This window comes from Prionailurus bengalensis, chromosome X, assembly GCF_016509475.1.
Source record: "Prionailurus bengalensis isolate Pbe53 chromosome X, Fcat_Pben_1.1_paternal_pri, whole genome shotgun sequence".
Lineage (NCBI taxonomy): Eukaryota > Metazoa > Chordata > Mammalia > Carnivora > Felidae > Prionailurus > Prionailurus bengalensis.
Window position 1 is genome coordinate 77,966,056 of NC_057361.1, and position 22,164 is coordinate 77,988,219.

General features: G+C 35.8%; 1 protein-coding gene across 1 annotated transcript in view; it reads left to right on the plus strand.

Moving 5' to 3' along the window:
• Positions 1-22,164, plus strand: part of DIAPH2 (diaphanous related formin 2) — a 1,001,003-nt gene that overhangs the window by 621,939 nt on the left and 356,900 nt on the right. The window contains exon 24 of the mRNA XM_043571351.1: positions 3,862-3,986. Coding sequence (XP_043427286.1) covers positions 3,862-3,986 — 125 coding nt within the window. The remainder of the gene's footprint in view (positions 1-3,861; positions 3,987-22,164) is intronic.

The following is a 22,164-nucleotide window of genomic DNA, read 5'->3' on the forward strand; positions in this document are numbered from 1 at the left end:
AGGGGCACCTGGGTGGCTCAGCCGGTTAAGCATCTGACTTTGGCTTAGGTCATGATATTGCAGTTCATGAGTTCGAGCCCCACATCGGGCTCTATGCTGACAGCTCAGAGCCTGGATCCTGCTTCAGATTCTGTGTCTCCCTCTCTTTCTGCCCCTCTTCTGCTCACGTTCTCTCTCTCTCTCTCTCTCTCTCTCTCTCTCTCTCTCTCTCTCAAAAATAAATAAACCTTAAAAAAAGATTTCTAATAAAATAAATAAAATAAAATAAGAATTTCAAAACAGTGACAACAAAGCATTAAACAAAGTTTAGGGCCCTTCCAAGCATGGATTCAAAGCAACCACCTGTAATTTTTGTAAAGTTGTGGCCAGTTCAGTAATTTACTCTCTTGTATTAACGCTCTTCCTTTTTTCTTCATGCCCATTTCCCTCTGATTATACCCCACCTTTACCCGTTGAGAAGGAGTTAACATGGAGGCTTTGTCTTAGGTTCTGTTTTCTAGGAATATAGACTGTGACATTGTATAACTTGTGTTTTTAAATTTGAGAGGCTGGTCAAAAATCCATTTTAATATTACTTCTAACTCTAAGATACCATAATTCCAACAATTTAAAGATATTCATTTAAATAATTGTATTTTTCATTTAATGCAGCCATATGAGGCAAAATGAGTTTGCATGTAAGGTAGAATCCTTGGATTATCACACCTCCAGTATTTAATTCTCTTTTGTTCAAGCATAATATTGCCAATTTATTCGAGGGGAAGACAGAAGGAACCTAATGAAGGTATCCCTTCCTTCCCTTCCTTATCCCAGTTCCTTATTTTCCCATTCATCTAAGCATCTCCTGCAACCCTGCCACCTCTATGTATTGTTAGACAGACTTCAACTTCCTGCTTCTTTTCCATAGTCACATAATACTTGATATGGTAACTTTCAATCATTATGATTATATCTAATCTCTATATGCACATTGATTTGCAGAAGTGAGCATAAATTCCACATATGAGTGAAATCATATGCTATTTGTTTTTCTCTGACTTATTTCACTTAGTATAATACTGTCTAGCTCCATCCATGTCATTGCAAATAGCAAGATATCGTTCTTTTTTATGGCTCAGTAATATTCCGTGTGTGTGTGTGTGTGTGTGTGTGTGTGTGTATCTTTTTTCTTCTCAAATCTAGGGTTAAGGTTACGGTTATGGCCAGGCTTATGGTTAGGGCCAGGAAATGAAACAAATGAGCAAAGAGAAAAAAAGAAAAAAATAACCTAATAAAGGGACTCTTAACTATAGAGAACAAACTGGTGGTTACTAGAGGGGAGGTAGGTGGGAGGATGGGTTAAATAGGTGATGGGGATTAAGGAGCTCACTTGTAAGGAGCACCAAGTGTTATTGAAGTCTCAATGACTATATCATACACCTGAAAATAATATTACACTGCATGTTAACTAATTGGAATTTAAATAAAAACTTTTAAAAAAGAAACTAAAAGAACAGTAGGCATAGGGGCACCTGGGTGACTCAGTCTGTTAAGCATTCGACTCTTGGTTTCAGCTCAGGTCATGATCTCGTGGTCTGTGAGATGGAGCCCTGCATCAGGCTCTGTGCTGGCAGTGCAGAGCCCACTTGGGATTCTATCTCTCCCCCTCTCTTTCTCTACCTGTCTCTCTGTCTCTCTCAGAATAAATAAACTTAAAAAAAGTTTAAAAAATACTAGGCATATATTAAAATCTGAACCAAAACTTTTTCAATTATGCATATTCATTCAATATTTATTATTCAATATTTATTCAACATTCAACATTCAACATTATTTATAACATATACACAGAGAAAAGTGAAGTATTAGATACAGATCTTACCATTATGTAGCTTGAGGTTTTATAATAGAGGCTCTGTGCTTATGTACACAAACAAAAATACTTCTCAAAGTGGAAGGTAATATGTGAAAGATCACTTGAACAAACCAAAGTGCCTCTAAATGGTAGAGAATTTGGGCTAGAGTTCTGGAAGGATTTCAGAGGATTTAGGATTAGACATGTAAAATTGAGGACAGATGTCTGGAAAATACTGCTTTATTCAGAATTCAACTTTATTAAAAATATTGTCTCTTGTTATTTGAGATATCTAGCCTTTTGTGTGTATAGCACTTGATTAGGCTATTTCTGTATTGAACAATCAGAAGATGAATCCTCATCATCATGCCATTTTTACTACTGGAATTACTATTGCCTGTAGTAGGAGGATTAATATTGTGACCTAAACCTGGCCTTTGGGCACATTTTGTGTATAGCAGAAAGTTACCATGGGCTTATTTCTTTTATGTAACCTAAATGACATCAACAACTTCTGAATTTCATACCTTCATTTTTTCTATCAAGCACATAGGGAAGAACAAACCTTGGGAATAATTATTGAGACTCTAATGGAAAAATGCAAGTGAAAAAATTCGGTTTTAAAATAAGAGAAAATACTTTTATCCACAGCAAACTCATCCTTTCAATAAACCAAACAATGTCGAGCCATTAGCAAATTTTTGGCAAGAAAAACTCAGACCTCCTGATAAAGAATAATTTCCAAGCTTGTAAGAGCTAAACAAATGGAACTTAATTGGAAAGAGTTATTTGAACTGACAGATTATTAGGAAAAAAAAATTGTCTTTAATGTTCATGTTGGATTTTCAGTCTCTTGAACTTCCATGTATATTTAAGGCAGTTTCTCCTTATCAAGTCACATGGGTGTCAGTGTGATGAATTTGTATCAGAAGAGTTTGGCTGAAATTTGCCAGGGGGTTGATTTTTGTCAGTCTCTTAAATTTTTCACTGCAATTTGGATATGCCTCTGAATGAAACCAAAATTTCCTTTAAAAAGAGAATTGTAATATTACTCTATTTCTGTTTCACAATCTTTTAATGAACAGTGTTTCAGAGGCCAGGATTTAAAAATCAATGTCACAGGATAACCTATTAAATTCTAATACTTAACCTTGTCTTTTTAGCTAGAACACTGTCAAATGCCATTGTTATTGATAGAGGTGTCTTCATATATAATTGGCAGTCATGCAGTAATAGAGTATCTATAAAATAGTGTCTATTAAAAAAATAACTGTGCAGAGAGGGCATCATAAGAGATCTGGGAAATGTGTATGTATTTAGGAGCAGTGGGAATACAATACTTAAAATTATTGGTTGTCAACGAGGAGAGAAAAAGAAAAGTACAGATAATGTTAGGGACAATTAAAGCAATTAATGATGGTGTTTGAGGGCACACTGAAGCTTTGTGGGTATGTATGTGCATATGTATTCTCTAGGATTTGCTCTAAATTCTCTTTATGTATCAACAGTATTTTTTCACATGTATACGTGTATGAAAAGTACTAAAGATGGGCACTTTTACCATACATGTTGGTTTATAAAAATCAGGATATTTCAACAAAAGAAAATATTTGATCCTTTTATATGATTTAACTTTAAATCATTTATATAACCAAGAACATGCATCAATATAGTAAGATCTCTTTGAACCTCAGTTTCTCTTTAATCTTCAAGTTAGATTTTAAAGAATGAAATATAAGGAATTCCATCAATAAATTTAAATAGAAATGCCTTCATTTTAACTAATGGCTGAATAAAATGGTGACATTCTCTTGTTAAACATGATGATTTGCTGTATTATATTACACATTTCCACTTATTTCATGGAGAGTAGAATGTTTATGAGCAGCAATTCCAAAAGACGTGAGTTAACTTAATGGAACTATTCTGCACATTAGAAAATATTTTAACTGATACTGTTTTTTTTTTAGTTGTTTTACGGATTATTTGGTAAAATAACTCTAAACACTTTGCACATTGTTCTTTAGTTTCAGCTCAAATTCTCAAGAACAACCTTGCAACAATGGAACAACACATTGTTCATCTGGAACGTGATATCAAGAAATTCCCCGAAACAGAAAATAGACATGATAAGTTTGTGGAGAAGATGACAATATCCTTTATTTATTTAAGCACATTGTTTATTAGTTTCTCTCTCTTTCTCTCTCTCTCTCTCTCTCTCTCTCTCTCTCTGTATTTACTGTGTAGTTAGTTCTAAACTTACTACTCTATTCAGACTGGATGAATTTATATAGGCTGTTTTTATATTAGCAGCATAAATTTTAGTTGACAGTGTTTCAAACCAGGTAGATTAGGCAAGGGAACAGTTATATGAGAAAAGAATACCATTTCTCAAAGAAGAATTTCATTTGAAGCTCCGCTGGATATGCAAGGTAAGTCTTATGAGACTTGAGTAGACACAAAACAAAACAAAAAATCTCCTTATGTAACTAGTTGCTTAGAGAAAATGATCAATATAAGTTTTTTTTTGGGTCAGAAGTTTTTTTTTTCCTCTTTGCATGTGTGCAGGTATTTGCTGAGGACACACATGTATATTCAAGAGCAATCAGAGGATGGCCAATATCAATTGACTGAAAGGACTGAGAAGGATAAAATGGATGCCTGGATGGATGGTTAGATGAATTGATCAGTAGATTATGTATTTAAATAAATTATAGTAGCTATCTATATAACATTAAGTATTTACTTCTAAATAAATATTTTTAAATCCCTATTTTATATACAGTATATTCATATAAAGTATAGAAATATATGAAAGAAGAACTTAAGAAATAGCATTTAGCTTGAATTGCTTAATGTTAAATCTGGCACCTAAATTAAATATGACTTTTTTCTTTTTTGGTTTTCAAAAGTTTGAGCCATATCATCCTCTTTTAGGTTTAAATAAATATCTTGAACTACATACTGGTTCACCATTTTATCTCTCTAGAGGGAATAAATACTATAAATACTTTATCTGATAAGTAAATTCTTCCAACTATATGACATTCACCTTGTTTCAAGGTTAAATCTATTACCTTTTTTCTTCTGTGGTATGCTTATTTAACTGCCAAACTTGGAAGTTATGGTACTGAACTTGAATTATTTGAGAATAGCAATTTAGATTTTCATGAAAAATGTTTTTTTTCATTCAAAGGCATTTGATTCATGAATTAATACTGCTTTATGAGTCTGTTAGTGATGCTGAGTACTTTCATAAATAGGAATATTGGAAACATACGTTTGTGAGTGCTTGGAAGCAGAAAATCCTCAAAAATAACCTTGTATTATATAACTTCCCACATTGGGATACTTAATGTAAATATTTAGCTTTATTGCTGACTAGATTTTTCTTAAAAATATGTTATATTGTCCTGTGACTGGAAATACCACCTACATCTCTCAACTTTTGATTTTGGTTCTTGCCTCATATATTTGAATTTAATTCCTGATCCCCTTGTTCCTTTTAATATTTTCTTCTACGGTTGTCTTATGGCCACACAACAGCTTGCAACATTGAGGAGTCTTTGTTGCTCATTTAGAAAAAGAAAAGTAATTTCAAACCCTCATGAACTTGGCCAAGACTCTTTATTTTGTTTCTCTCTTTATGCAGGTAATTAAGCACTCTAAAATGAAAATCCAAATCCTCCTGTATCTGTATGTTACAGATGAATGGTTATTCTTCATTTAAGTGGCACTAAAGTGTGACTATTTGTCCACAAGGGGATTTCAAATTATATTAAAATGTATGGGGCTGTTACTTTGTATATCATATTTTTTTGAAAAACAAAATAAAATATACAGCAATTTATTTTAGGTAAAGTTTAGAATATTGAGTTGAGTTTGTTAAAAACTCCAAGTTAATGAATGACAATGATAAATCTGTTGCTCAAATTATTCTTGCTTTGGAAGACTCCTTAAGGCACCCATTGAGAGTTTCAATCTTCTAGAAAATTACAAACAAAATGCATGATCTTCATATGTATATATGTTATATGAATTTTTGTGTCTAATTAATACTTTTCTATTCTGGCACTAACAAAAGAGAAGGATATTTTAAAGTGGGATACGTGATTATGTTTTTTTTTTTTAGTTTATTCTGAGAGAGAGAGTGCAAGCATGGGTGAGCAGGGGAGGGGCAGAGAGAGAGGAAGAATCCCAGGAAGGCTCTGCACTGTTAGCCCAGAGCCTGATGCGGGGCTCAATCTCATGAACTGCAAGATCATAACCTCAGCTGAAATCGATTGGGCTGCTCAACCAACTGAGCCACCCAGGCATCCTGGAATACTTGATTATGTTTTAAAATTAAAACCACAATTCTATGTTTAGTACAGGATTCTTTCTACTGGATGATCTTTCTGATATTTCTGTCCCCTGCCAATAATTTGTTTTAAGTCACTGAACTTTAAATTGAACAACTACAGGCACAAGTATGGGAATAGTTTCCCTTGCAAGTAACCTTACCTACTCAAGAATAATCTCTCTTATAAGGACTATGAATTCAAAAACTGAATAGCACTGTCATGCCTCTCTGCTTTCAGAACAGCGTCATTGCTATTGCTAACGACAATGGCATGATTGCCAGAGAGTAACCGAATATGCAGGCTGAATCTTCACCAAATCTCCAAGTAGAGCTAAATCTCATAGCACCTTATGTTCACCCTTACTCTTTCACAATATTGATTGAACACTTAAAATGTGCTAGTCATTCCCAGGCCATGAAAATATAATAGTGCACAAGATGGAGTCACATATTATAAATCTTGTCAGGAACTTAAATAATATTGAATCATCCTTTTAGAGTATGTATGTAAAGTGTAATCAGATTGAGAAAGGATATTCCACACCTTTTTAAAGTAAATGTAAAAAAAAAAAACAATGACCAGGGAGGTTTAAAAAAAAAAAAAAAGAAGACGAAAATCTCACCTATGAATGTATTCTCTCAAGCTATTTTCTACATCCTGAAGAATAGCCAGTGGCTTTAGAAGGAACCTTATTACCTCTGTCTCCCTTTCTCTATCCAAAATTGATTGCTTGTTCTGACTCAGAAAAGTAGATGGAAAGAGTAAAATAAGCAAAACTAATTTTATAAGACTACAAAAAAGGGAGAAATGGGGATAATTCTCTTATAAATAATAGTATGGAGGTTCTAGGATCAAAGGGGATAATCTATAATGGATATAATAGCACTAAATATATAGAAATTCACATTGTTCAAAAATCTAACTATGTGGGGAAGTTATTGCTATTATGCAGATTTTTAAAGCAGAATTCTTAGTATTCTTCATGTGCATATGCTCATAATAGTATTGGAAGTTTTAGTTCATTTGTTCAGTGAATTGAAATAGAATCTATATTCTTATTTTTAGTAAGTTTAAAAATGGTAATATTCACTTTTATTTGTTGAATGTTTACTATGTATTAGATATTACTTAATTTTACATACTTGAGCTTTAAAAGGCATTCTTGTTTAATAAATGAGGAGTATTTTCCATATATGATACTAGAATTGGCCACCTTGTGCCTGTTTCATTGTAGTGAGCTTGAGCTGTCTTTTTTTTTAATATTCATTTATATTTGAGGGAGAGAGACAGACAGTGCATGAGCAGGGGAGGGGCAGAGAGAGAGAGAGATGGATACAGAATCTGAAGCAGGCTTCAGGCTCTGAGCTGTCATCACAGAACCAGACGTGGGGCTCAAACTCACAAGCCGTGAGATCATGACCCGAGCCGAAGTCAGACACTCAACCGACTGAGCCACCTAGGTGCCCCTGTTTTTTTTTTTTAATTTTTATGTTAATTTATTTATTTTTGAGAGAAAGAGTGAGAGAGAGAGACAGCAGGGGAGGGGAAGAGAGAGAGAGGGAGATAGAATCCCAAGCAGGCTCCATGCCATCAGCACAAAGCCTGATAGGGGCTTGAACCCACAAACCGTGAAATCATGACCTGAGCTGAAACCAAGAGTCAGATGCTCAACTGACTGAGCCCCCAGGCACCCCTCAAGCTGTCTTAAGATAACTTCAACAACTCATGACATTATTTCTCATAGCCCTGTTGTTGTTAATTTACTAATTTCTAGATTCCACCACTTTTTCTCTTTTAAGATTACTAGGAATTATGTAGTCTGTGTCTGTGTTTGGCTCCTATTGGAAATATTGGTGAGGTAGGGGCGCCTGGGTGGCTCAGTCGGTTAAGCGGCCGACTTCGGCTCAGGTCATGATCTCACGGTCCGTGAGTTCGAGCCCCGCGTCGGGCTCTGGGCTGATGGCTCAGAGCCTGGAGCCTGTTTCAGATTCTGTGTCTCCCTCTCTCTGGCCCTCCCCCGTTCATGCTCTGTCTCTCTCTGTCTCAAAAATAAATAAACGTTAAAAGGAAGTAGGTTCAGAATAACACCTGAAATCAATCACATTTTCAAAGTTCTGAAAAATAGCCCATACTAAAGAGAGGTGAGAGGGAGCAGTATGAATGGATTGCTCGCCAATCCTTAGACCTGGATATCCTCTGAGTGCACATTATATGTGGATTCTGAATTTGCATTTTTTTTTCTACTTGACCAGTAATGTGACTGTGCAAGATTTTTTCTTTCTTGCTTTGTAATTGAAGGATCACTTTTACTTTTTACTCCTTGCTTTTTCTGACAGGAAAGAAGACCATTATTAAAAAAGGGCTTCTTAGACTTTTAAATATGTGTTGTGATTTAACATCTTAAGCTGTCTAAAAAGCACATTAACCACAATGTTCACCTTCCTGCTTATATCCTGTTGACAAATTTCTTATCACATTTTCTCACATAGATTTCGTCAATGGCAGGGCAGTCTACTGCCCAAAGTCAACTTAGTTTTTTGATTGACTGGTGGCTAAATGACTTCACCAACTGGAGGACAGGAGTGACTGAACAGCAGGGGTTCAGTGACTGAACCTTTAACACATTGACAAGAGCTGACAGAATGTTAATGACATTAACACCTGTCATCTAACTATCTACTCCTGGGATTTCCTCATAGTAGAAGGGAAATCATTTAAACTGGTTAAAAACCAAGTTACTGAGGAAACACACTGTTCTTACCAGACAATTTAAAACAGATTTGTGGTCTCTACTGCATTGCAATTATGTTAATTTTTATTCCACTTTCTTTAATAAGAGATTTTTTTGAAAGATGAGAAAACCCACAATTATTCAACCACAGTAACATTAATCACATTTGAGACCATGCCAGTAACAGGTTTTAGTGAGATGATGATCCACACGTTGTAAATTAATGGCATGTAATCAATATAACCAAAATGAAACATAAAAAGCCAAGGACTCCCCCATTGTTTTATATTAATATAGTAATATAACTGTTTTCTAACTCCTGAAGAAAAAACAAGGACTTACACTAGACTGGAGGGAATTTCACTGGATCTGACCCTCTCTCCTTACCTTCAATTGCCTGCTGCTCTCAAACTCAGAAAATTAGGAAGTTCAAAGCAAAACATTTTATGAGAATTCTCAGGGAGAGAGGGTCCAGGATATAAGAAATGAGTAAGTAAGTAAATAAAGAAATAAAGAAATAAATAAACAAACAAACAAACATGGGCAGTAATGGCGATAATGCATATATATTGAAAAGCAAATTGTTTTGGAAAACCACATAAGGGAAAATATTGCTTTTCTAAAAAGGAAGATTGTTATCATTTTTTTATTTTTTTTATTTTTTTTTTATTTTCTATGTGTGAGATTTTATTTTATTTTTTTTATGAAATTTATTGACAAATTGGTTTCCATACAACACCCAGTGCTCATCCCAAAAGGTGCCCTCCTCAATACCCGTCACCCACCCTCTCCTCCCTCCCACCCCCCATCAACCCTCAGTTTGTTCTCACTTTTTAACAGTCTCTTATGCTTTGGCTCTCTCCCACTCTAACCTCTTTTTTTTTTCCTTCCCCTCCCCCATGGGTTCCTGTTAAGTTTCTCAGGATCCACATAAGAGTGAAACCATATGGTATCTGTCTTTCTCTGTATGACTTATTTCACTTAGCATCACACTCTCCAGTTCCATCCACGTTGCTACAAAAGGCCATATTTCATTTTTTCTCATTGCCACGTAATATTCCATTGTGTATATAAACCACAATTTCTTTATCCATTCATCAGTTGATGGACATTTAGGCTCTTTCCATAATTTGGCTATTGTTGAGAGTGCTGCTATGAACATTGGGGTACAAGTGGCCCTATGCATCAGTACTCCTGTATCCCTTGGATAAATTCCTAGCAGTGCTATTGCTGGGTCATAGGGTAGGTCTATTTTTAATTTTCTGAGGAACCTCCACACTGCTTTCCAGAGTGGATGCACCAATTTGCATTCCCACCAACAGTGCAAGAGGGTTCCCGTTTCTCCACATCCTCTCCAGCATCTATAGTCTCCTGATTTGTTCATTTTGGCCACTCTGACTGGTGTGAGGTGATACCTGAGTGTGGTTTTGATTTGTATTTCCCTGATAAGGAGCGACGCTGAACATCTTTTCATGTGCCTGTTGGCCATCCGGATGTCTTCTTTAGAGAAGTGTCTGTTCATGTTTTCTGCCCATTTCTTCACTGGGTTATTTGTTTTTCGGGTGTGGAGTTTGGTGAGCTCTTTATAGATTTTGGATACTAGCCCTTTGTCTGATATGTCATTTGCGAATATCTTTTCCCATTCCGTTGGTTGCCTTTTAGTTTTGGTGGTTGTTTCCTTTGCTGTGCAGAAGCTTTTTATCTTCATAAGGTCCCAGTAATTCACTTTTGCTTTTAATTCCCTTGCCTTTGGGGATGTGTCGAGTAAGAGATTGCTACGGCTGAGGTCAGAGAGGTCTTTTCCTGCTTTCTCCTCTAAGGTTTTGATGGTTTCCTGCCTCACATTGAGGTCCTTTATCCATTTTGAGTTTATTTTTGTGAATGGTGTGAGAAAGTGGTCTAGTTTCAACCTTCTGCATGTTGCTGTCCAGTTCTCCCAGCACCATTTGTGAAAGAGGCTGTCTTTTTTCCATTGGATGTTCTTTCCTGCTTTGTCAAAGATGAGTTGGCCATACGTTTGTGGGTCTTGTTCTGGGGTTTCTATTCTATTCCTTTGGTCTATGTGTCTGTTTTTGTGCCAATACCATGCTGTCTTGATGATGACAGCTTTGGAGTACAGGCTAAAGTCTGGGATTGTGATGCCTCCCGCTTTGGTCTTCTTCTTCAAAATTCCTTTGGCTATTCGGGGCCTTTTGTGGTTCCATATGAATTTTAGGATGGCTTGTTCTAGTTTCGAGAAGAATGCTGGTGCAATTTTGATTGGGATTGCATTGAATGTGTAGATAGCTTTGGGTAGTATTGACATTTTGACAATATTTATTTTTCCAATCCATGAGCAGGGAATGTCTTTCCATTTCTTTAAATCTTCTTCAATTTCCTTCAGAAGCTTTCTATAGTTTTCAGCATACAGATCCTTTACATCTTTGGTTAGATTTATTCCTAGGTATTTTATGCTTCTTGGTGCAATTGTGAATGGGATCAGTTTCTTTATTTGTCTTTCTGTTGCTTCATTGTTAGTGTATAAGAATGCAACTGATTTCTGTACATTGATTTTGTATCATGAGTGTTTTTTTTTAATGTTTATTTTATTTTTAGATAGCGCAAGCAGGGGAAGGGCAGAAAGAGAGAGGGACAGAGGATCTGAAGTGGGCTCTGCACTGACAGCAGAGAACCTGATGCGGGGCTCAAACCCACAAACCATGAGATCATTACATGAGCTGAAGCCAGACGTTTAACCGACTGAGCCACCCAGGCACCCTGTTTTTTATTTTAATTATTTGTGCATTGATTTGAAATAGAGAGTATAATCATACATACTACTACTAATAATAAAAATGATAATAAAAAATAATAATAAACAGTTTGGTGAATGTCATATGACAGTCACAGTGCTAGGAATACACACACACACACATACACACACACACACACACACACATACTTATACACAATCCCAATTGTGTTTAGAAAACTCTCAAATTGCACCAAATACTGAGGACATTTTATGTTTCAAAAACTCTGTTAACTTTTCCCCCAAAGTTGCTTTTACTATTGGCAAGGGATTGAATGTCATTGGAAAACCTAAAGCTCTACAAACCTTGTGGGAGCTTTAATTTTTCAGCTAAAGAGGTTCGAGTAGATTTAGGTATCCCACCGAACTTTCCCATCACCAGATATTTGCCCATTGCTCGTTTACATAGAGCTTAACTACAGTGGTTTCCTTTTTCAACATTTACTTTTTTATTTAAACAGCTTAATCAAGAGTTATAAAAACACTGGATCAGTCTTTTCAAATAAAAGTGAAATGCAGCAGCTCAATAGGTTAGTCTTACAAAAGAAGCCCTGCTGCCTGCTTGAAGTTTAGGTGTTAAAATGATGTTTTTTTCAAATGCCGAAAGATCTAGTTTTGGATAGCAAGGTCATATCTTTGAGTTGCAAGTTTATAAAAACCTGGAAATTCTTTTGATTGGTGGTGTGTGTGTGTGTGTGTGTGTGTGTCTGTGTCTGTGTGTGTGTCTGTGTGATGAGATTAACATTCTTGATAGGTTAATTATAGGAAGATTTCTATAATTTTATTAACTCAGTCATGCTATACATAGAACTTATTGCCTCACTCTTTGTTTTCCTGCTCCTATATGTTGCTATTTATGTTTTTATAACATAAAACGCCAAGATTCTTAGGTTAGTAATACTAATATTGATCCAAAACTATTTTCCTCTTCCATAAGTCATTGCTTTACATTTAAATCTTAATGTTCTTGAGAGTAAAGTGTTTTAATATTTATTTCCTTTAGAGGAAATAAAAGTATCAGCTTTCAATAAGTTAGCCCGAACCCAGATATTCAGGAAAATGAAATGATAATTCCAAGTTATGCAAATTAAATACATTTAAACACAAAGGGATTATATTAGGTGATCTTGAATGTCCCTTTCAGCTCTAAAATGTTTTTATATTCCTAATCCAGTGTAGTGTTTCTATCCTTGTTCTACTTAAATATTAAATCCATAAATATTGAAATAATTTCCTCCCTGATATTTATTTCATGTCACTAGTATTGATAATATAGTACCATAATGTTATTCCTACTGGTAAACAAATGTATTCATTCAACAAATGAATTCAGCAAATTTTATAAAAATACCTACTATGTTTCAAGCCCTGTTTTTTCCCAGTGAGGATTCAATGATAAAGTTTACATATACATATACATATACATATACATATACATATACATATACATATTCCAGTGCAGTAGACAAGTGAAAAACAAATTTGTAGTATAATACCGAAACATGATTACTGATAAAAATAAAGTTGGGCAAAATGATTAAAAATGATAGTAGGAGCTTTTTTTTTCTAAAGATAAATTGGTTAGGGAAGACCCCTTATGAGGGAGTATAATTTAAACAGAGAAGTGAATCAAGTGATGGAATGATTTGTGTGAATAACCGAGGGAGGAGCCATCTATACAGAGGGTACTACTAGTGCAAAGGCTTTGAGGTGTGAACATGAGCATGGAAGTATGCAAAAAATAGCAAGAAGACCAGTGTGGCTAGTTTGCAGTGAGAGAGGCAGAAAATAAGAAGAAAGAGTAGTGAAGGTGAAATCATGGAAGACCTTGTTGTATGATGGAAAGACATTTGAGGATTGAAAAGAGGAGAATGACCATTACATAGATGAGGAAGACTGAAGGAGGAGGAATAGAAGTTGTGGCAGTAGTGAATCAAGACTTTGGTTTCAGATCTGTTAAGTTTGAGATACTATTAGGCATCAAGGCGGAGATGCAAAGCCTAGAATATTTGAGCCTAAACTCTAGGGAAGGGTCCAAACTTGAAATAAAAATTTAGGAACCATCAGCATGTAGATGCTATTTAAAACCATTAGACTAGGTAAGATTACCTAGATAATGTCAACAGAAGAGAGGCCCAAGGCCTAAGGTCTAGGGCACTCCAACATTTAGAAGTTAAGGAGATGAGAAGACTTTTAACAAAAGAGGTGGGGAAACCAAAGGTACAGCTAGTGTGATAGGAGGAAACCAGAAAATTGTACTGGCCTGGAATCCAAGTGACAAAAATGTTTGAAGAAGGATCCTTTTGACTAGACTCATGTATTCTATGTATTGGTTAAAAATATATTATTGTGGACTTGTTAAATTAACATTTGTTAAGTGGAGGCAGTTCAACAAAAGACCACAAGAAAAGTTTATTACTCACAGGTCCTGGAGGAAGTAGGTACACAGCAGCCCCCAAGTGGCCACATGGCAGGAAGGCCAAGGTAGAGTGAAGGCAGAGAAAGCTACAGGACTTAGAGCACATGACTTTATCAGAGTACATTGGTGGAGTGGTTAGGGATTCCTGGGCTACAGCCAGATTGGTCAAATCCAACCCAAAGCAGCAGTGTTTTGGTAAGCTCTACAAGGGTCTTCTCTAATGGGCACACAAGGGAAAGGCCCTGGGTGGGTGGAAGGGGCACTGTTGGTCAGAAGGGATGGTTGGCAAATCTTATCAGGAATTTACATTTACTTGTGACTGTGAGCTGCTATCGCCATGCTTTTTGGGAGGCACTAATGTCACTTCAAGGCCCTTGCATGCCACTTGGCCACACAATTATCTGGAATTCCATTAGCATATATTCCTTTATAGGTATCCAGGATTTCCAGGTTTGAGCATTAACCATTTAAATGCTGGAATCATACCCCATTCTGGGGGTGGGTGATGGAGAAATAGCATTCTGAAGTTCAGTATTATATTGAGAACCAGCCATATGCTAGGCATTTTATTAGCCGCAGTAACTATACTCTTATCTGCCTCTATAAACAGAACGTTTCAACTGTAATTTTATTATATCTTAATGATCTTGGATTATCAGGTCCTTTGAAGTGCTTTAGAAGTATTCGTCCTGGTGATACAGTATTATATTTCTCCATCTTACCTTAGGTCTGAAACTTTATTTCATTATTTGCTTTAACAATGTCACATTGGTGTTCTTGAGACATAGATGATTGCCCCTGTGTGTGAATAAGTGTATGTATGACTGTGTCTTAACTTTCTCTTTTTCCGTCTATGTGTATCTGTGTCTCACAGAAATACACATATATAGACACACAAACTGAACACCTCACTCATTTAAAGGCATTTTATTGAAACATAAATGGGCAAAGAGAGAGGGAGACACAAAATCTGAAGCAGGCTTCAGGCTCTGAGCTATCAGCACAGGGCCCAATGTGGATCTCAAACTCACAAACCGTGAGATCATGACCAGAGCTGAATCCAGACGCTTAACCAACTGAGCCAGCCAGGTGCCCCTAATCTTCTGTCTCTTTAGAAATGACTTTACTCTCTATAGTAAATGTACACTACCCATGTTATTGCTCTTAATTTCTGCAAGTATTATTCTGCCATTATGTTTGTTCTAGTTCCTCATTAATCCAGATCAGTACAAAGGAAGAACATCAAAGCTGGAAGCAGTTGACAGTAGTGTAGATGAGAGACTCATTCAAAACATATTCTACTCCCCTTATAAAAAGTTGGGGCATGGCATGCCTAGAGAGGAGTTGTACTTTAATAAGACCCATCTGCCAATGGCATGCAGAATGACTAAAACAGGGAGACACAGAAAACAGGAATATCACTTTAGAAAGTCAAATATTTCCTATGCAACAAGCACCATTCTGGGACCTTCTGGGGGAGAGATTAATAAGACAGACAGTGTCCGTGTTTTCATGGAATTTAAATTTTACTTGAGATGGAGCTGGACAGAGGATTGGAGATTCAGTTGTCCTAAGTGCTACTGAAGGAAAGTAGTGGTAGCGACTGGGTGCTACTTTAGATTGGGAGGGCTGAAAAGATCTTTTTGTCCAGGTGACATTTGAACCAAGGCCTAACATATACAAAGGTTCCAGCCATGCAAAAATCTGGGTAAAAGCATTTTGGGTAGGGGTAATAGCTTGTTCAAAATTGTGAAAATGGAAATAAGCTTAGTTTGTTTAAGGAACAGAAAAAGGCCACGGTGGCTGGTATGTGGTTAACAAAGAGGAAATGAATAGAAGATGCATGCCGAGAAACAGGTAGGAAATAGATCATGTAGGTCCTTGTAGGCCAGGATAAGGAGTTGGAACATAAGTGTACCAATCTAGGTGTTGAGTAAGATTATTATTGCTACTGGACTGTTTTAACTAACCAGTCCTCTAAATGAGTTAGCATTTATGTTAAGCTAGGTGCTAGAGATCTCATGGAGAATAAGTCATAGTTCTTGCCCCCAAAGAATTTCTGTATAAATAATACATTCTTTTGATTTAAAAAAATAAGAATTTTGCCCACAACTTTGGAAGAACCATTACTGGCTATTTTGTTTTTGTCTTTGTTTTATACAAATTATTTTGTCTCATAAAGATCTGTTGCCAGCATTTATTTTGATGATGGACTTTGCAAGTGTATGTTTCATTCATTCTTGGTTTGGACAGTATTATCTTTGTGTGCTATGCCTGACAATTAGAGCTATGACTCATCATCTTTACTGGAACACTACCAGAACATCTAGAACAATGTCTAATATAAGGCAGCTATGCTGTCTACCTCCAAACAAATGATTCTTTGGTGGTTGGATATATTGTAAGTTCTCCATTTATGTAATTCTCTGCTATTATCTAATTTGTAAAGTGGAGTGGGAGAAAAGAGAAAATTTAGAAATCAACATAGCACATCAACTCTTTATCCTGGTAAAGTATCTCACATCTTAATTTGTGTTATTTTAGTAAAGTGTGAAACAAAATATTGTTAAAATTATAACATGATAAATATAGTTTTTTTTTTGACTCTTGGTAGGAAATTTTGTTTGATCAATGCGTGTTTTTAATTGCCTAATCTGTTTTTACTTTATAAAGAGAAGTAACTGCTCTTTGCTGTATTTGTCAGAAATGACAAGGTAACTCTTTGAAGCCAAAATGATGTACATGACATGTGATTTTTGTTGATTTTTTTTTGAAGTGTAGCACAACTTATTTTTGAAAAATCTTTTACTGTGGTTAAAATTTCTATGGCATAGAACAAACTGCTTATTTTGAAGTTGCAACATACAGCTAATCTATAAGAAAAAGCTTTCTAATACCTGCTATTAAACCAAGAAATGTGTTGCACTGGAAATGTACACAGAGAAAGGAAATTATTTTCTTACACAGGATGCTGCCACTTAGACTGTACATAGTGTTGATTTGTAATATAAAGTAACTCTCCAATTATCAATTGTCACAACTGACTTTGTACACATTAAGAATCTGTAAAGAGTTTCCAAGTTATCAATAATTAAAATGCTGCATATGAAATGTAATGGGGTATGTCAGCTGGATCCAAGTAAGATATTGAGGTAAATGTTGCTCAGCTTTACCATATGTTACATATTCTTTTTGCATAATATTTTAATCCATTAAAATGTGCATTTTTTTCTTAAAAAAATTAGCCTACCTTAGGTTATAGGAAAAAACTATTAAGAAGTAGTCTCTGACCACTGACCTTTTCAGTGGCCTAAAGTTTTTTTTTTTTTTTTTTTTTTTTTTGGTCTTTGTGCCCTCATTAAGATGAAAAATGGAAATCCCTAGAAATATAACATGCCAAGCTCCCAGTTGAACTGCTAACAAGTAATAGATTCCATTAACTTCTTAAGTTCTCAGACAAGAACTAAATTTGGCCATGAGATATTCTTTCTAAAACTACTTGTTCTCAGGAACAGTGATTGAATGAACTTAGGACTTGCTTTCACTAAGTGGAATGGAAAAGTCATGTCATAGCATGTCAGTTCCTGCTTAGTGAATAAGATATTCCCTGGGGTATAACTTAGGGAGTGTACATACATAGCCCTTTTAAGGAACCCAGACCCCATTGATTTTTTGGCGACCTCATTGTACAGAGTAGTACCCATGTGACTTAAAAGACTTAATGTATGACCACACTGTCCAACTTTGACCCCCAAAATAGTTTACTCACCTAGGAGGATCTGGTTCAAAATGGTGTCTTCCCTCTAATGAGTGAGTTCTTTGTACTCTGTTGGCTTGCTGCTCTCAGACCACTCAATGAAAGGAACTTGCATGTCATTCAGAACCATTTACCAAATGAACCATTGCAGTCTGAAAATGTCAAGCACTTTTGGGCCTGGCAATTTACCATAACCAACAAGTTGCAACAGAAAATATGTAAGTTCTGTTTCCTTGCCAATTTTCGTTTGTGCAGTGTTGTTCTTGGCAGCCCCCTAGGTTATTTTAAGTAGCCTACTCTTCTATTACCCCCTTTATTAGTTTGTAAAAATAAAACAACTTACTGATTCTTGATTTGTACTATTACACATGCTTGAGTAATTTCATTTCATTTACAAATAATTTCATTTTATTTATATTATTTACACTCCATCAACTTCCAGAACAGTGTGTACTAGCTTATTTTAATTCTTTCAAGTTCAAATCAACAAAGAAGTTTTCCAAGTTCTATCCTAAGGAACACTTCTGCCTAATACATTATTTTTCATTTACTGTGCTATAGTGATATGCTGTTTTTTGTAACATTTCTATGACCACCTAAAAATAACTCTATTAACAAAAACTCATGTCTAGGGTCTAATGTCACTTCTTTTGAGGTGATATAGCCTATTGGTAAATAATATGAAACTTAGATTTGTGCCTAGATCTCTCAATCGTGTGATCTTAGGAAAATCACTTTCATTTCTTGCTCGAATTTACTCTTTTAGAAGTAGTGGTTAATGCTTATCTCCCCAAACCATAAAGGGTTATAATAATCAATGCAGTAAATATCAATTGTAGGTAAAGTGTGTAATTCCATGTTTTTCTCTTTCAGTAGGATCAAAATTACCAGGCACCTCCCATGTATTCAGGTACTGTTCAGACAAATGCGAAAGAGAAATAGTAAGGCAGTGTCCCTATATTAAGGAACCCACAGTGTTGTGCAGGGAAAAACACACAACAAATGTGATAACATTCATGGTGGAATCAGTGGCACAAGTGAGGCATGCAAAAGTGTCATAGCTGGCAGGAATGTAATCAAGGAATTCTGACCAGGGGATTGGAAAATAGGTAAAAAACTAAGATAAAACAAGAAAACATGGGAAACTACATCAAACCTCTTTATAGATACTAAGACACAGTCTAATTATCAATGTAATTAATCTTAGGAGGCATTTGCATAGCATTTGCTATATGCCAGACACTGTTTTATTTTTATTTTTTAAGATTATTTATTTATTTTGAGTGAGGGAAGGGGTAGAGAGAGAATCCCAAGCAGGCTCCACACTCTCAGCACAGAGCCCGATGCAGGACTGGAGCTCATGAACTGTGAGGTCATTACCTGAGCTGAAACCAAGAGTTGGCCACTTAACCGACTGAGCCACCCAGGCTCCCCTGCCAGACACTGTTTTAAATGTTTTATGAGAGTACTTATTTAATCCTATTAACAACCACACTAATGTGGATGCTATTAACTTCATTTTACATGATGAGAAAATTGGTATAGAGGAGCTAAGTTGCCCAAGGCTACATAGCTACAAGTATCAAAGCTGATTTTGAGCGGGAATAGTGGGGTTCTGGAGGTGGCACCTTTAATCGGGTTGCTCTACTGTTTCTCCATCACTCGATGACATAGAAGTTGACAAATTTTCTTGAACCCAGTTCTAGAATCCCTTGTATGACATTTTAACAAGTGGTCATTTGGATCTCTTAGTACCTATAGAAACAACAAGGACCTAAGTAGCTCTTGAAGCAGCCAGCTACATTTTGGACAGCTGGAGTTATCAGAGTTCTGAATTTGAGCCAAATCTGCTTTTCCTGTAACTTCCACCCATAGATCCTGTCTACTTTCTGATACAACACAGACTAATTCTACAACTTCTTCCACATGATGACTGTTAAAAGTATCTGAAAACATCTCCATCCTCCTGCTTGAATTCTGCATTGTCTTTTCTATTTATTGGGCACCAAGATATAAAAAGAAGGTGGTATATCAAAGTAATTAGCAGGTTCTGTTTTTCCATTGAGCACCTATTTATGACGTTCCTACTGTGTGCCAAATGTTGTACCAGGTGCTACCAATTGGAGAGAGAATGAATAGCCAAATATGTACTCTGTACTGAGCTATTCAGTTCTTATGCAAGATGTTGCAATTATCATTTAAGATATAAACTGTCTAAAAGAACATTGTCTGTGGTTATTGAAGTAAAGATTTAAATAAGTGGTGGCTTGTTAGGTGCACCTATACATATGTGCTAATTACCGCACAGATTACAAACCTGTGGGCGAATCCAATTTTCTATTCCCCACAACTCGCATCAGACCTTGTGTAGAGTAAATGAGCAATAAATATTTTTGATGAGAGAAATGTATTCATTAATGCTGTGCCTCAGCTAATTATTCTTATGATATTCACATGTGGTCATAACAATAGGGAAAACAGCTTTACTTTGCTGTTTGAATTTCCTTAAAAATTCCATTTGCCAAGTTAAATACTAGCACTAGAGAAACAAATTCACCCAGTAGAAATGGCTGAATAAAATGTTTAAAGATAGCAACGTGATTCAGCATCCAGAAGTATAGGACTTTAATAGTATTGATCAGCTCTCAACTCCACTTAAAAAGATTTACTGTTATCATCTGAGAAGCTCTCTGACACCATGTGAGCCCAGTAGAAGCATTTTCTAGGTTATCATCATGGAGTTCTCCTTTGGTGCCCATTTATTGTAGCTAATATTGTTATACTGGGGGGAATGCAGCAAAAACATTGAATCTGTACTCTGACCATTCAATTGGAATTTGTATAGAGCCTCACATAGTCAAGCAGTCAAGATCAAATTGGATTTTAACCCCAACACGTTATTGTTTGCTGTGTTTTTTGAGGAGGACGGGCCATTTATATATATTCTGTAGTATGTGAACACTTGCATAAGTGGCAGGGTACTACAAATAATAAAATGATGTATGGCCATGTTGAAAACTTCAAATGACTTTTTGTGAACAAATTATCCTTTCTGCTGTCTCACTTGGCATAACCTTGACATTATGCATTTATGTATGTTGCCTTACTGATAATTAACTGTGATGGAAAAATTTAATGTAGCATTTTTTTGAAAAATCATTGAAAAATAAGTCAATGTTTATTGGATAGGACTTCTGTGGAATGACTCTAGGATGAGACCTAAAATATAATGGGATAGGAGAAGTTCTTTTATTATGTTACAGATTTTTATAGAGCTAGGCATGTAGTTAACATTTTCATTAATGATCTGTAAGGAGTACCAGTAAACAGTAATTTAATTAAGTTTGTGAGTAATAAATTAATAGAAACAGAAAATACCAATGAAGAGAGGAAAATAATTCAAATAGACCAGAGAATTTAGAAAATACAGGAATGTAACAGGAATTCCATTAGCCACATGTAATCCCCTAATCCAGCAAATAAAAGGCAATATTCACTGCATTCTTGGGGCATAGAAAATAAGTAAACAAAATAAGTATATAACATTGTCAACAATATAACAACTACAAGAAGCAACAGCTTTTGTTTGTGAAGGGGCTCTGAATATATTTCTACACATAAGTATTTTAGCTTTGTGTGTCTTAGAAAAAATACATTATCTGAATGACAGGGCTTGTAAAGAAACTAGCGTTTACTGAATACGGTCTATAAGCCAATCACTGTATTTAGGCACTAAATAGATTTTCTTCAGCTTGTCACATTTCATAGGATCAGAGACATTATGAAAAGTCACAATATTTCATGTCTAAGGGGAAGTTTTTACATTTAAAAATGGCCCCAAAAGTCTGTTTGACAAATCAGGCCACCTGGAGGCTAGAATAATTGTTTGTTTGTTTTCTTTTTTTTTTTTTTAATTTGCTTTGCTATGGCATTTTCTTTTTTTTTTTTTTTCAACGTTTTTATTTATTTTTGGGACAGAGAGAGACAGAGCATGAACGGGGGAGGGGCAGAGAGAGAGGGAGACACAGAATCGGAAACAGGCTCCAGGCTCCGAGCCATCAGCCCAGAGCCTGACGAGGGGCTCGAACCCACGTACCGCGAGATCGTGACCTGGCTGAAGTCGGACGCTTAACCGACTGCGCCACCCAGGCGCCCCTCAAATATATACATTATTAATTGCTCACCATAAGTGTAGTCACCATCTGCCACCATACATTATTGCAATATTATTGACCATATTCCCTATGCTGCACTTTTCATCGTTGTGACTTTTTCATTTTATAACTGAA